The 15,732-nt window shown below is 44.3% G+C and overlaps 1 protein-coding gene across 4 annotated transcripts in view; it reads left to right on the top strand.

Annotated features, from left to right (window-relative positions):
* The window catches only part of LOC115100538 (acyl-CoA dehydrogenase family member 11-like), a 358,748-nt gene that overhangs the window by 48,665 nt on the left and 294,351 nt on the right, over positions 1–15,732 (top strand). For 3 of the 4 annotated variants that reach the window (XM_029619048.1, XM_029619045.1, XM_029619047.1), the window contains exon 4: positions 11,075–11,174. The exons of the other annotated variant lie outside the window; for it this stretch is intronic. In XM_029619048.1, the coding sequence (XP_029474908.1) occupies positions 11,075–11,174 (100 nt within the window). The remainder of the gene's footprint in view (positions 1–11,074; positions 11,175–15,732) is intronic. 4 annotated transcript variants of the gene reach the window in all.

Here is a 15,732-nt window from a genome sequence, read left to right as displayed (position 1 = left end):
CAGTTTGAGGATGTACACCAGGAATATATATTCCTCTGAGGGTATATCATCTTTGGGGTTCTGGATTAGTGTTCCTTCTCCTAGGATCCAAGGAGGTCTCGATGGGATTAACCTCCTGCCCTCAATCTGAACCTCTAAAACATTTGTTGCCACTGAGGACCTCTCCCTCCAGATTTCTGGGCTAGTTGGCAAAGGAACTTAAGAGTTAACATCAATAAGGAAAAGGTTCTTCGCACGAAAGTCTTTGGTCTTCTCCAGATCCTCAGTACTCTGGCAGAGCCGGCAGCTATCCTGATCCTGCAAGAGTTACAAACAAGAATGTGGGAGAATCCAATTTCCTGCATCACAGTGGCCAGGAAATTAGACCTCTGGATTTCAAAGTAGTCCAGCTGCCTCATCAATCAGTTGTAGCTGAGTTGGGTCTAAAGAGAGCAAAGACAACTAGTTTCATTCACTCTACCAGGCAAAGACCCCAAGCTTCTAAAATAATTTTGGTAAATGGTGTTCCAGAGCTCCATTCTTAATGCGCACATTTCAGCTCACCAGTTTTACATGGTTCAATACTCATATAATTGCATTCAAAAATTGAAACCCTTCCTTCCTCTGGGGGAAAGCGGCTCTGCATATCCACAATCATCCCTAGATATGGAAAAACACATGCCATCTTATTTGATCAGTTTTATAAGGCTTTCAGTATGAAGCCTGCTCCTCGTTAGCCTCCATTAGAGGATGTTGAGAGCCAGCAGTTTACACGATGATGTCCATTAGAAATTAGCAGATGTCCCCTGTCTGGGAGATCATCTCTTCTGAGACAAGTTTTAGAAAAATGATTGCTGAAATCAAAGAACGTGTTGCAGTCCATTCGCTCTTAATGGCCTAATCTGGGTGTACACCTTGCACTCTGGCATTCTGCCCAGGTGCTAATCTCACTGGGGTTTAGACAGGAAGTTACCTGAAGAGTTTATCTGCACGCACATAGGACTACCTCAGGAGCTTACCCAATGTAAACACACACGCTCAATTTACTGGGATTATACCCAGGAGCTTGAACCCACACACACACACTCTTACTCTGTACATCACGGTTCCAGTTCTTTAATAGGTTTATTTAATCAATAAGTGTATAGAACAGAGAATAAATAAAATCAGCAAATACAGAAGTTAATTGCAGATAATTACTAAAGAGAATACCTAAATATGTACATATTTATATTTCCAAATGCTCTATAACATCCAGGAAGTGATCTCTCTTCTCACCTAGCTGTTATCACCCTTCATTTCAGTACTCACTGTCTGTCCCTTTGCCAGTTATACCCTTTCTATCTATATATCTGAAACTATGTTATGAGACATGCATACAGTGTTCCCAAAACACAGTCTAGGCTGTCTCTTGTAATTCTTTTTTTTTTTTTTTCAATTTAAATGTTTATTGAAGTTTCAAAAGTACAAAACACCCAGTCATGACAAACAAACAAATCTACAACATCATAGTCATGAGAAACAATGTGCAAACCAATCAAATATACAGTATGCATCGGGGTGTGCATAACCCTCAGCGTCCCCCCCCTCCCCCCTCCCTTCCCCTCCATGAGCCTGATCCCATATGTATTAACGAGAAGAGCCTTGGAAAATAAATGGAAATATTAGTGGGGATAAAGTTAAAAAAAAAAAGGGAGAAAGACAATAAAAAGAAAAAAAAAGAAAGGAACAGAAAAGGGATATCAGGAAATGAAAGTCTAGTTCGACCGTTTAGCATCAAGGTAAAGACAATGCCAGATTGAGAATTCACTGCTCTGCTTGTTCTGTTTCCCATTTTAGATAAGGTGCCCACGCTTCCTGAAATTTGTGCGAGGAATTATGCAATTCGGCTGTGATTGCCGCCATTTTACAATAAAAATGTGTTTTATGCTGTACAATTGCTATAGAAGGGGTTGTATTCTGCTTCCAGTAGCTGGCTATGGTTAATCGGGTGGCAATAAAAACTTGTTGACAAAAAGCCATGTGTGGTTTTTTCATAGGAATGTGGGGATGTAATAGAAGCATGAATCCTGGATCTAATATCCCCTGGATGCCCAAAATATGTTCCAGCCATTGTGCGACAAGCCGCCATAGCGGAGATATTTTGTCACAGGACCACCAAGTGTGGAAGAAAGTACCGGTTTGACCACAACCTCTCCAACATTGATCGCTTAAATGGGGGTATCGTTTGTGTAAAGTACTGGGGGTAAGGTGCCATCTAGTAATAAGCTTATAACAGTTCTCCTGCAATGTGGCCGATACTGATCATTTGCGTGCATAAGTGTATATTTGTGTCCAAGAATCAGGACTGATAGTGTATCCCAAATCCGCTTCCCAGCGGGACATATAAGGAAAGACTGGGATGTCCGGTCCCAAAAATAAGTTATACAATTTAGATATCATCCCTCTTTGTTTGTCTACATGCTCGCAAAAATGTTCAAAAAGGGTTTTACCTAACGCCAAGTCCTTGGATATGATAGGAGTCCTCAGGAAGTGAAGGAGCTGACCCCCCGCTAGAAAATCTTGCCCAGGAAGGTTATACTGAGATTGTATATCTGCCCAGGACATGAGAGTACCCCCACTAAGCAAATTCTCCATCTTAATAATACCATGCCGATGCCAGGACTGAAATGCACTATTACCTTGTCCGGCAGGGAATAATGAGTTATAATAGAGGCGAGTGGAATAAAAGTATTTCCTGTTGCCTACCAGGCGTATTTTCCACTTATTCCAAATTTTTATAGTAGTATCTAGGGCCATAGGGAATTCCCGGACAGGTAGCCAGGTATCCCGAGGTTGCCAAAAAAGTGCCTTGAGCGGGTAACCTCCGATAAGAGATTCTTCAAGCTTAACCCATTGTTTTACGTAGGTCACTCTATGAATATCTGTAATGGCAGCGAGCTGCGCAGCTACATAATAGTGTTCGATATTTGGAGCCCCTAGTCCTCCTCTCAGCCATGGTTGTTGCAGTATGTGTCTAGCCACCCTAGGGGGTCGTCTTTTCCAAATGAAATCAAATAAGATTTTTTGCCATGACCTTAATATAGCACTGCTTAAGAAAATAGGGAGTGTAGTGAACAAATACAAAAATTTAGGGAGAACATTCATCTTTACAATTGCTACTCTACTTAGCCATGAAAAAAAAACTCTATCCCATGTGCGTAAGTCTGTTTTCACTCTGTCCACTAAAGGTTTGTAGTTGAGATGAAAAAGGTGGTGGATGTCGGGGCCAATATGGACTCCTAAATATTTAATGGATTTATGTGCAATCTTGAATGGGTACGTCTGTTGAATATTCAAAATGGTAGCCGGGTCCGCTGATACATTAAGGAGTTTAGTTTTATCTAAGTTAATTTTAAAACCTGATACTGCACTAAAGGCTGATATCTCTTTCGTAACTCCAATTAGAGAAGCTAAGGGATTAGTATGGGTCAAGAGTATGTCATCTGCAAATAAAGACATTTTCAAGCGGTTCGTATCAACATTAACCCCTTCTATCAGTGTAGAGGCTCGAATACGAGTAGTGAATGGTTCCAGGAAGAGGGCAAACAGTAGAGGAGATAAGGGACATCCCTGCCTCGTGCCTCTCTGCACCAGGAACATATCACCATAAAGTCCGTTCACCTTGATCCTGGCCCCCGGATTGTGGTATAAACATTTTATCCAACCCAGAAATCTCTCCCCAAAACGCATTTTAAATAAGGTAGCAAATAAAAAATCCCAATGTACAAGGTCAAAAGCCTTTTCGGCATCAACGGCTAGGAGAATTAAGGGGTTTTGTTCACGTTTAGCCCACCATAAAATATCAATCACTTTACGGACATTGTCTGCCGCTGTCCATTGTGGTATAAAACCCACCTGATCTTTATGCACTAATTATGTGAGAATTACATTTAACCGATTAGCTAGAACTTTAGCAAACAATTTAAGATCAATGTTCAATAAAGATATTGGACGGTAGGAGCCACATTGAGTAGGGTCTCGTCCCGGCTTCGCTATAACTGTAATTCCGGCAACGTTTGAATGGAGAGGTAAATGTTCATCTTCCGACAAACTATTAAAGAAGTTCACTAAAGGCTCCAGAAGTTGTGCTTGGCAGTTTGTAGTAGACCCCCGTGAAGCCATCAAGGCCAGGTGACTTTCCACTTTTCAGGTCCTTAATAGCAGTTTGCACTTCTATCATAGTAATCGGTGTGTCTAAATAAGATTGTTGATCTTCCGACAAGGTCGGTAACGTGAGAGGTAATTTTGGATGTCCTCCTGCGTGATGTGGGTAGCTTTGCTGTATAGCGCTGAATAAAATTCTGTAAAACATCTCCTGATGTCGTTACTGGCGGTTTGAATATTTCCTTGTCTGTCCTTGACTTTTGCGATGTTATTAAGGAGCTGACGTTGCTTAAGCTTTCTAGCTAAGGCCCGTTCCGCCTTATTGCTGCCTTCGAAGTGTTGTTGCTTAAGTCTGTCTAAATCAGCTGCTATTTGTGTAGAATCCATTATATGTAACTCAGAGCGAGCTGCCTGGATTTGATGGAGTGTGGTAGCCGGCGATCTAGCGTGTTGTTGCGTTAGAGAGGTGATTAAATGAAGTAGGTCTAAGCGTCATCTTTCCCGTTGCTTTTTTAACGCTGCTGCCAAAGTGATGACGTCCTCGAATAACCAATTTAGAACATTCCCAAATGGAGCTGGCCTTCGGCACCGAACCTTTGTTGAGGGTGAAATAGTCTCGCAGAGCCTCCTGTATGGTATGAAGGTGTTCCTTAGACTTTAAAAGTTCTTCTCGGAGGCGCCAAAAATGTAGACCGGAGTCAGAATCAGTAATGTCCAATACGACCCAGACCGGCGCGTGATCCGACCACGTGATTGTGCCTATGTCAGTGTCAATCACCAAATTTTGCAGGTGTTTGTCAATTAGTATGTAGTCCAGTCTAGAGTACATATTGTGGGGGTTGGAGTAGAAGGTGTATGCCCGTTCGGTAGGATGAGGTTGCCTCCAAATATCTACAAGACTCCAGATGTGCATCAGGTGCGTTAATTGTGAGGAGGCTTTCCATCCCGCCGACGTTTGCCTATTTGAGGTGTCCACTGTTGGGTTGCGTACTAGATTATGATCCCCTCCCCATAGTATATGGCCTTCAGCAAAAGTCATCAATTTCTCATGCACAGACTTTAAGAAAAGATCCTGTCCCACATTTGGTGCATAGATGTTGACAATGGTTAGAGTTGTGTTATCACATAGTATTTTTAAAAACTGAAATCGTCCCAAAGGATCAGTAAAGTGCTCCTTCAAGGTAAAGGTCACTTTATTAGCTATCAAGATACCCACTCCTGCATACTTGGAGTCCTTGGTGCTAGCTGCGAGGAATACATTCGAGAAGCCGTGAAAGCGTAAGAAGTGTTCATGCCGTTTGCGAGTATGGGTTTCTTGAATGAGAGCGATGTCGACATGAGTGAGTAGGTCGCGGGCTAAGAACTGCCGTTTCGTATGGGAGTTAAGCCCCTTAACGTTAAGGGACCCGACCTTCAATGCCATGACTCATCCAAACGTTTGTTCCTGAATAGCCCTGAGTAGATATTAAAGAACCAAATATCCCCAAAGAAATGTCAAATATAAATCGTCGCCCCGAAGGTAGTGGCTCATGGATGAAGATTTCCCCCTCCCATCCCAACCCCAAGTCTCTTGCATCCTCCATCAGGATACCTCTCATCTCAGGGGTCCTAGCCACCTGCGGGGAAGCCGCCTTCCCTGCGACTTAGAAGTATGAAAGAAAAATATAGGCAAAGCCTCAAGTTATTAAATAATAGTCCAATAAACACCCAGCAGCTGATCAGCACTTAGCGCCCATTAAAGGAGATCAGAAGAAGACTATTACCTCTCCAGTTAGGGCACAGGTGGTGCTTGGGTAGATCTAGCAGAGCTTCTCTGGTGTTCCAGCCGTTTAGAATTACCAGCTCGCTGCCATCTTGGGATAGTAGGTTTCCTACCAGTTTTAGGCGGTGAAGAGGCAGCTGGTGTTAGTGAAGGTAGGTTAGCCTTATCAAAGGCTTCTGACGCCTCTTCTAGGTCACGAACTCTGTAGGTTACCCCATCCACTGTAAATAATAAACTAAATGGGAAAGTCCAACGATAGCGAATGTTTTTATCCTGTAGTGTAGTGGTAGCAGGACACAAATCGAATCTTTTGCGCATAGTCGATGCTGCTCAATCATTAAAGATATTTAGCTTATGATTTTCCCAGATCCACTTTTTTGTTTCCTGGCTGCATCATATATGAGAGTCTTTTCCTGAAAAGTCTGTAAACACGTTAATATATCTCTAGGTCTTTCAGTGTTTCGGGGACCCTGCACCCAGTGAGCACGTTCTATATGAAATGTCTCTGTGCCCGTCTCCGACGCCATCTCCCCTCCGTCTGCAGTGAGAAGTATAGCGCGAAAGATTTTAGTGACCACATCCGTGCAGTTAGTATATTCTGGCAGCTCGGGGACACCTCTAACACGTATATTATTGCGGTGAGATCGGTTTTCGAGATCCTCTACTTTTTCATATAATATTTTAAGAGAGGCCTGGGCTTGTTTCGAGTCATCCGCCATTTTGTGAAGATCCTCCTCGTGTTGCTCAACGCGGATGTCTAGATCATCAACGCGGTGCCCCACCGCTGCTAACTCCTCTCTTACCTCGGCTATAGAGGTCAGCAGCTCTTGTTTGTGCTGTTTAAGGTCTCGCCTTAAATCTATGTTCCGTACGAGTGGTGAGCTCTGCGAGCGACGCAGGAGCCGTGTGGTCAGAATCGAGCTCCGAGGTCTCGGCTGAGGCCTGCTCCCCCGTCGGGACCGCAGAGGTATCAGGCGGTTTAGTATAAGAGAATTGTGTAAGGTCCGGATTTTTACGTTTCGTTGCCATCTCTGCTCTTTCAAACTGACTCCCAGGGAATTATTAGCTGGTAAATCGAGTGATTACGTGCTGTGCAGGCTTTGTAAGAAAATCGTCGTAGGGAGCTGTTGCTTCAGGCGGCCATTCCCGGCGGTGACGTCAGCGCGCCCCCTCTGTCTCTTGTAATTCTGACCTCCTCACATCCAGATTCTGAATGCCTGGTGTTTACTACTTATTTTCACAGTACTTACAATCATGTGATGTTTGTGTGAGAACTCTGAGTTCACTAAAGGCATAACTTCTAAATACATCCTCAACTAGAGCAATCAGACTCGGGCTATGTAATTCCATTACACAGTCCATGGTGACTCTATTACGCTTTTAAATGGTTGTACTTCTAGAGACACCCCTTCTGATATTTTCAGCAGTATCAAGTTCTGTCTCTGCTTCCACAACAGTAGCAACTTCCAGCTCAGAGTTGACCACAAGTGACAACTGAAAGCAATGCAACAGGTTCAACCCAAACCTGGAACAAGATTATAACCAGCCTCCAAGCTCAGCACTCATCCTCCATGATAGGGAGGAGAATTCATCTTTATCTGGATAAATGATGCAAGATCACCAAAGACTGCTAGGTGTTCAAAATTGTAGAATCTGGTTATTCCTTGCATTTCTGCCGGTTTCCCACATGTTCTCATTATTCAGCCTTTTATCTGCATCCTTCTTACTCAACACAACTTTGCCTGGAGGTGGAGTTGCTCACTGAGCAAGCTATGGAACTGGTCCCACCCAATCAATATGGCTAACAGTGTTAAGCGATTAATACATTTTATAAATGAAATGAAAAAAAAAAAAAGAAATCCTGGATTTAAGAAGTTTGAACAAGAATCTACTCTAGGAGAAATTCAACATCAACATCCTCCACACGCTTCCAGTCAGGAGAATGAATATGTTCCCTGGATTTGAAGAACACCTATGCTCACATGTCCACCCATCCCTCCCGCCCACTGGCGGGAGGGATGGCTGGTGCAGTTCTGTCACTATCAGTACCTAGTATTCCCTTTTGGTCTCTCAGCAGCACCAGGGTCTTTACCAAGTGCTTAGCTTTAATAGCAGTGCACCTGCATTGTCAGGACATTTTGCATTTTCCTTTACCTGGACATCGGGCAAGTGACTGTGACTTCCTGTCAGGTATTGCTAACTTCCCTACAAAAATTGATTCAGCTACTCCAATCATTGGACTCTTAGTAAATTTTGAGAAATTGACCCCAATTCCAACTCAGAAGCTCAAATTCATTGGGGCATGGATAGTCTCTACAAGAGAACTCTATCCATATCCTGACAGATTGAACAAATGCTCTCAGGTCTCTTGTTCATCGATTGCTGAACACAGATCAAGCAACAGCCAGGGAAATACTGGTCATTCTGGGCCACATGGTGGCAGTTCATGTAGTATCACTAACCCACCTCCATGTGAATCCTACAGTGGGGGCTCTGCTCCCAATGGGACCAGTTGATGCAGCCCTTGATGACCTTTGTTAATGCCTTGTAGAAAATGAAGCAAAAACTACGCTGATGGCTAGTCCATACATCTTTCAAGAGGTAGCACCACTCCATCTACTTCATCAGATGACATTAGCAACAGACGCCTCCACCAAGGGGTGGGGAGCTCATATGAGTCCCTTCCAAATTCAAGGGACTTGGTTATTAGTGGAAAGACAGTTTCAGATTAACCTTCTAGAACTACAAATGATTAGATATGCCTTAACAACTTTAACGCATCTTCTCGAGGGGAAGAACATTCTCATTGAAACAAACAATTGGCCATATTCCATGTCAGCAAACAAGGAGGTACAGGGTCATGGAATCTCTGACAAGAGTCTATAAAGATATAGGAATAGGTATGCAATCATCGAGCTATTCTGCAAGCAAACCTACCTTATGGGGATCGCCAACACATTAATGGACTGCCTCAACAGGATATTTTGGCCACATGAATACCCTCTGCACCAGTCCATAACAGACAGACTGTTCGACCTCTGGGGATGTCCCTTAGTTTACCTCTTTGTTGGAGGAAAATGGTGAGTGGAAAGATTTTGTTCCATTCTTCTCAGAATCCTCTGACCTGCTCTCTCGATGCTTTTCTGCTTCGCTAGAATGAAGATCCCTTGTGTGCTTTTCCACCAGTTCCGCTGATAGCCAGGTTGGTACAAAAAGTCCTCAGACCGGTCCCATCCTGATTTTTATTGCACCAGCATGGCCTAGACACATGTGGTACATATACCTAGTATAGCTGTCCATCCCTCTTGGAGTAGATCCATCCTCATTAACTCAAGAGCAGGGATGTCTATACTATATGAACATTCCCTTGACAGCCTGAGCATTGAGTGCTCACAGCTTGCCCCATTCTCTTTTACCTAAAGAAGTTGAAGATGACATAAAATCCACCAGAAAACATAAAAATAGGAGAGCTTAACGCTCTAAATGGAAACTGTCCCCCTCCCCCCCCTTTCCCGGTGTCATTAAAGCTGTTTGCATTGAGCCATGAGAGCTACTTAGTAATTGCTATCTTTTTCTTCCTCATGTCTCAATACTTCTTTAGTAAGAGTTCATCTCAGTGCTATAGTGGCCTACCATAATTAGATTGAGGGTAGGACAGTCTCCACTCATCCCTTGATATCAAAGCTCATGAAAAGCATATGGTATACTAGATCTTCAGTTATCAAATCACCAGTAACATGGGACCTTAACATGGTTCTTGCACCACTTATGAAGTTAACTTTTGAACCACTGGAATCGAATTCTCTCAGATTTCTCACATGGAAAGTATTATGTCTTTTTACGATTACATCAACCAGAAGTCTGGTTTATTACTCTCCTTATATAAAATTATTTGCATCCACCCAAAGTTCTTACTAAAGGTGGTCTTGGCTTTCCATATTAATCAAGTCTTTGTGCTACCTACATTTTTTTTTTTTTTTTTTTTACAAGGCCACATGCACATGAAACCCCCTTTTAGGTTTTTATATTCTGCTTTTCAGCACTTCAGAGCAGATTACATTCAGGTACTATAGGTATTTCCTTATCCCCACAGGGTTTACAATCCTAATTTTGTACCTGAGGTACAAAAGTGACGCACAAGGTCACAAGGAGCGACAGTAGGATTCAAACCCTGGTTTCCCTGGGTCATAGGCCGCTGCTTTAATCACTAAGCTACTCCTCCACTCTACTCCACTCGAGGTGAAGGCAGGGAAATTCCACCCACTAATACCTTCTTCCCCAGGTGCAGGCACCACGCACCAAGAGTGTGAGGTCCGGCGGAGTATGCCCTAGGGGAGTTCCCGCCAGGTCAGTCCCAGACCCAGGAACGCCTGCGAGGTAAGCGGTCAAGGGGGCGTTACATAAATTCCTCATTCCTTATACCGTAAAAGAGCACTACCGTACTACTTACTGAAAGAACTTGGCACATCGACAGGCCTTGTAACTATTTGTCTCCTATGATCCTAACTGACTAGGTATAGCAGTTGACAAACATACTTTGTCCAGTTGGCTAGCAGTCTGAATTGTTCATTGTTATGCCTTAGCAGGCCTCCATATCACAGACTATCAAGGCTCATCAAGTGAGAACCATGGTCTACATCTGTGGCTGATCTCAAAGCAGTACATATTAAAGATATTTGCAAAGCTGCAACTTGATCATCCATGCACACCTGCATGTTCTATTACTGTCTGGTCAAATTATCAAAAGTGACAGTAAATTTGGATAAGCAATTTTTCTTTATCCAGTAATCTATTCTCCATGGTGTGGTTCAGATTCACTAAATGCTCCACTGCAACTCTCATCATGGGACTTCCACATGTCCTGACTACTTCAGCCCTGCTTGTCGACAGAGAAAGCAAGTTTGCTTACTATAAACTGTGTTCTCTGTAGACAGTAGGATGAATTAGCCATGCTAAATACTCACCTGCCTTCCTGGAGAGTCAACTTAGCTAGACCTAGCTCTAAAATCAACTGAAGGGTTCATGAGACGGTGCCCATGCAGGAACTCTCACATATGCTCAATAGAACTAAAGCTCTATGCGCTAAGAGAAAAGGGTCTGTTCTGCACTGTTGGATGACATCAGCCACATCTCATGGCTAATTCATCTTTCTATTTACAGTAAGCAGACTTGTTTTTTCTTCTACAGCCGAGTATACCAAGTGGCTAAGATGTACCTGTATGCCCCCTCATCTGGCCTCTTCACCTGTCCACTAGCCATGACTGATGGAGCAGCTAAAGTTATTGAGGTGAGTACATTGCTGCTCATTAATTATACAGGATCGGAACAGTATATTTTAGCACCACTGCAGGAGCCTAGCAAAGCACATAGAACAGGGCTAGTCACCTTTGGTGCCTAAGGCTATTAGTACAGGTTTTTATACCCAACAAAAAAGACCTAGAATTGTCATTTCAGAGTTAAAACCTGAACAGGACTAGCAGAATGTGCTAAAGTTCCTCACTGAATAAAACAAGGAGGATTGATATTTTATCTAGCCTCTGTCCTCCTCCCAAACTTTGCAAAATTCCAAGTTTGCCCCCCTCTTGTGACCCATGCCCCAAAAGCACCCCCTCACCTCACACCAAGCTTGGTCTATCTAAGTCCAGCCATTCAAAAGTTTTATATGTGAGCGATTTAGTCCTGCAAAAAACTACATTGGTATGAATGTTTTGTTTATAATTTTTATTAACTAATAGTGCACATTCATTTTATTTATTTTTTTGCATAAACTGTTAAATTGACCCATAGGTTATGAGGATGTACACAGGCCATTTTGGGGAAAGCATTTTTCTGATATTTTGGGGGTGGGAAAGGAAGGGAATGGTTTGGTTGTTTTTTGTTTTCATTTTTATTAAACTAATGGGGTTGTTTTTTTCAGTGTTTTAATTTTTAATTTATCAATTTTCCTTACAAACATCTATCGGTTTACCTGTATATTTAATGGCCACCAAAAAGTGGTAAGGTGCCAGGAATGGCTTTAGCGTGGACATCAGTCTTTGAATAATGCCTAATGCAACTGAATGTAAACAGCAAAACATGGCCATGTCAGTGTTACACAGATAAGTGGATTTGATGGCTTTATATAGATAAATGGATTTGAATTTGAAAATCATGGGTTTGGGGGGGGGGGGGGGGGGGGCGCTGTTCGCATTCAATGTGAGAGGACGCACGTTAGCTCAGCTCCGCTCCCTCCGGGCCCTGCAACCCTCATAACGCGACTCCAAAACCCTGCTATTTTCGGCGAAAATTGTAAGAAACTACCCACACAACCCCGGCTGTTCCCGCTATGACCAGCAAAAGGAAAATGATGGATTTAAAGCAGTATTCTTATGGTAAAACCACCCCGGGGACAAACCAAGATGGTGCCGAGAGTGGAGCTGCGGACCCGGGCGACCCAGGAGAGCCGGCGGCAGAGAGAAGGGAAGCCCCGGACTCGGAGCTGGACTCCCCAAATACGGCTCTATCTAGAGAAGAAGCCAGATGCTGGTTCATGGAGCTGAGAGCCGATATGAAGCAATATTGGCAGGACATCATGGCGTCGGTGGCTGACCTCAAGGAAGATCTCGCTGCTCTGGGGAATCGCGTCGACGAGACAGAAATCCGCATAGATGGCCACGGGGATGCAATAAATAGTATGGCAACCCGACAAGACAACATTTCTGCTGAATTAAAGGCACTACATGACAAGATTGAGGACTTAGATAATCGCGGCAGACGGAATAATATGAGGATAAGAGGAGTACCTGAAACCCTTGAGTATGCCGATGCGCGGCAAACTGCGGCCCAAATTTGCTGCTTTGTTCTTAGCAGGGGAGCTGAGGGCCAGCCAGAGGGAACGGATATGCAGTCAGTAAACAGCTTTGAAAGGGCTCATCGGGCGCTGGGGCCCTGCCGTGACCAGCAGCCGCGTGACATAGTCCTCTGCTTCTCCAGCTTTCCCTTAAAGGAACGGATCCTTAAGGAAGCACGACTGCAGAAATCTATACAGTGGTGTAACTGCCAAAAAACGCTATGACCTGAGGGAAGTGACGGCTGCCTTGAGGGACCGAGATATTCGCTATCGCTGGACTTACCCCTTTGGGTTAACTTTTCAACATCAGGGAATCACATACAGAATCGCCTTCCTGGAGGAAGCCGCGGACGCCTTTCAGAAGGCTCAATTGCCTCTTTCATTCAATACTACCAAAATGGTGGACCAGCCTTCGACCCGGGATTCAGCGCCCCGATGGCAGAGAGCAGGGAAGGGTGGTAAGAGGTTGTGACGCCAGTCCGGAGGCACGGGATCACACACTTCGGAACCGGATTGAAAGAGAATTGACTTTTCAGACTTAACTCATTTCGGACGGGTCTTCAAGGCTCTAATGTCTCCCCCGGGGCCTATTATCACTATTGGGCTGGAGCAGGTGGGGAACTCTTATGATGGGTTTTGGAAATGTGGGTTATGCTTGTTGCATTGTTATCCGTTAGCACTCAAATTGTGACTTAATAGTACTGGAGGGTTTATATCATGAAACTTAAAACCCTCTTTATAGATAGGGGCTTGGGGGGGGGGGGGGCGGGGATTTTCATGTTCATTCCTCCGCTTGGATGGCCACAGGTCCTCCAAACTTAGTATCCCATAGTACGACTTGGGATACTGCAGGACGTACAGACCTCATGACCGATTACACAGGTAGCGCTATTAGCTGGAAGCGTGACAGGTGGCAGCATGGTTACCTTTGGCGGGAGCTTGTAGTATGCAGGGGCGAAGACTGTGGGCCCGATGATGATAGGGGGAATCTGGGTGCTTTGGAGGTGATAGTCTCATACCAGAATGGCGGTTAAATTGGTATCCATAAATGTGAAGGGTTTAAATTCTCCCCAGAAAAGGCAGCTGCTACAAAGAGAACTCACTCGACAGGCTGCTGATATTATTTTTATACAGGAAACGCATATTAGAAAATCACATGAACACTTGCTAAAATACCCTCGATTTTCCACCGCTTTGTGGGCTGCTAGTACGCTAGAACATAAATACACAGGTGTGGGTATTTTGTATTCCCCCTCACTTGTACATGAGCAAATCCTGGTAGTCAAGGACCCTCATGGCAGATTTATACTTAATAAGATCAAAATGGATAAAAAGATTTTCACTATCCTTAATGTGTATTTTCCCATACAGAATCAGGTATCTTTTATAAGCCGTTTGAATACCCTACTGCAGCAACATGCGGAGGGGGAGGTGATTGTGGGGGGCGATTTTAACATGGTTATGGTCCCCGCCAAGGATTCTAGTTCAGGTTCACAGGCCCACAAGGTGGAGCGCCGAGCTTGGTTGGAGGTGCTAGAGAACTGGGGCTTGGTGGATATTTGGCGGATTAAACATGAACATTCCCGCTCGTACACGTTTTATTCTAATCCACATTCCACGTACTCTCGCATTGACTACATCTTTGTGTCGGCCACTATGCAGGCAAGGGTACAGAAGGCTGATATTGATAACATTACTTGGTCTGACCACGCCCCTGTGTGGATGGTCTGCAATATGGGAGATCATGGAGGTGGGCTTCGCACTTGGAGACTTAATGACAGTCTCCTTAAAGACCCCGCATTTACAACATCCATTTCCCAGCAGTTGCAGGAGTATTTTCGGCTTAACCAAGTAGAGGGCATATCTCCTCTTACAGTGTGGGAGTGCTCTAAGGCCGTTATCCGAGGCTCCTACATTGCTCGGGCGGCTTATTGCAATAAAGAAAGGGACGCCAAACGAGCACAGCTCGTTCAGGAGCTTACTGAGTTAACTAGAAAACATTGTAGTACGCAGTCCGGGAGGCTCTACCATAATATTTTGGCGGTGCGGGGTCAGCTCAGGGCACTGGAAGATACAGCCATAAGCCACTATCTGACCCTTCTCAAACAGAAATATTTTGAGGGGGGTAACAAGGCGGGCAAACTATTAGCTAGACAACTGCGAGCAGCCCAAGCTCAGGCAATCATAGCTAAGATAAAAGATTCTCTGGGCCAGGTGGTTACCTCCTCCGTGGACATACGACAGTCATTTACTGATTTTTATTCCAAGTTATACTCTAGGGACAACGCCATCGTCACTAACACAATTGATGAGTATCTGTCTACTATCGAATTACCCCATCTTACTCTGTTACAAAGGGAGGTACTGGATAGGCCTATATCACAGATGGAAGTGTTGGCAGCTATAAAGCTGTTGAAAGCTGGAAAGGCACCAGGGCTGGACGGCTTTACAGGTATTTACTATCGTAAATTCGCCCAGACGTTAGCTGGCCCACTGACCCTCGCGTTTAACTCTATCTTGGCGGGATCAGACTTCACTTTGGATGCCAACACAGCAGATATCACAGTGTTGGCCAAACCGGGCAGGGACCCAGAGCTTTGTAGTTCCTATAGGCCGATATCCCTAATCAATATCGATCTGAAGATCCTAGCCAGAGTTCTGGCTGCCAGGCTGAACGGGGTGCTGCCCGGGCTTATACATAATGGTCAGGTGGGCTTTGTTCCGGGAAGGTTGGCGGCGGATAATGTCTGTAGGATGTCTGTAGGATGTCTGTAGGATAGTAGATATCATTGATCTTGTGCACCAGGAGGCTCTTCCAGCCATCCTCCTGGCGTTGGATGCGGAGAAGGCCTTTGATCTTGTTCATTGGGACTTTCTCTTCCGCACCTTACGGGTTATGGGTTTTGGTGATTACTTTATTGAGTGGATTCGTAAAATGTATGCCAATCCAGCGGCCAGGGTAAAGGTTAATGGGAGCTATGGCCCCCAGTTTTCGATCCAGAGAGGGACTAGGCAG

The sequence above is a fragment of the Rhinatrema bivittatum genome, chromosome 11 (assembly GCF_901001135.1).
Source record: "Rhinatrema bivittatum chromosome 11, aRhiBiv1.1, whole genome shotgun sequence".
Taxonomy (NCBI): domain Eukaryota; kingdom Metazoa; phylum Chordata; class Amphibia; order Gymnophiona; family Rhinatrematidae; genus Rhinatrema; species Rhinatrema bivittatum.
Note: the sequence above shows the minus strand (reverse complement) of the source record. Positions and strands in the feature narration are given on the sequence as shown.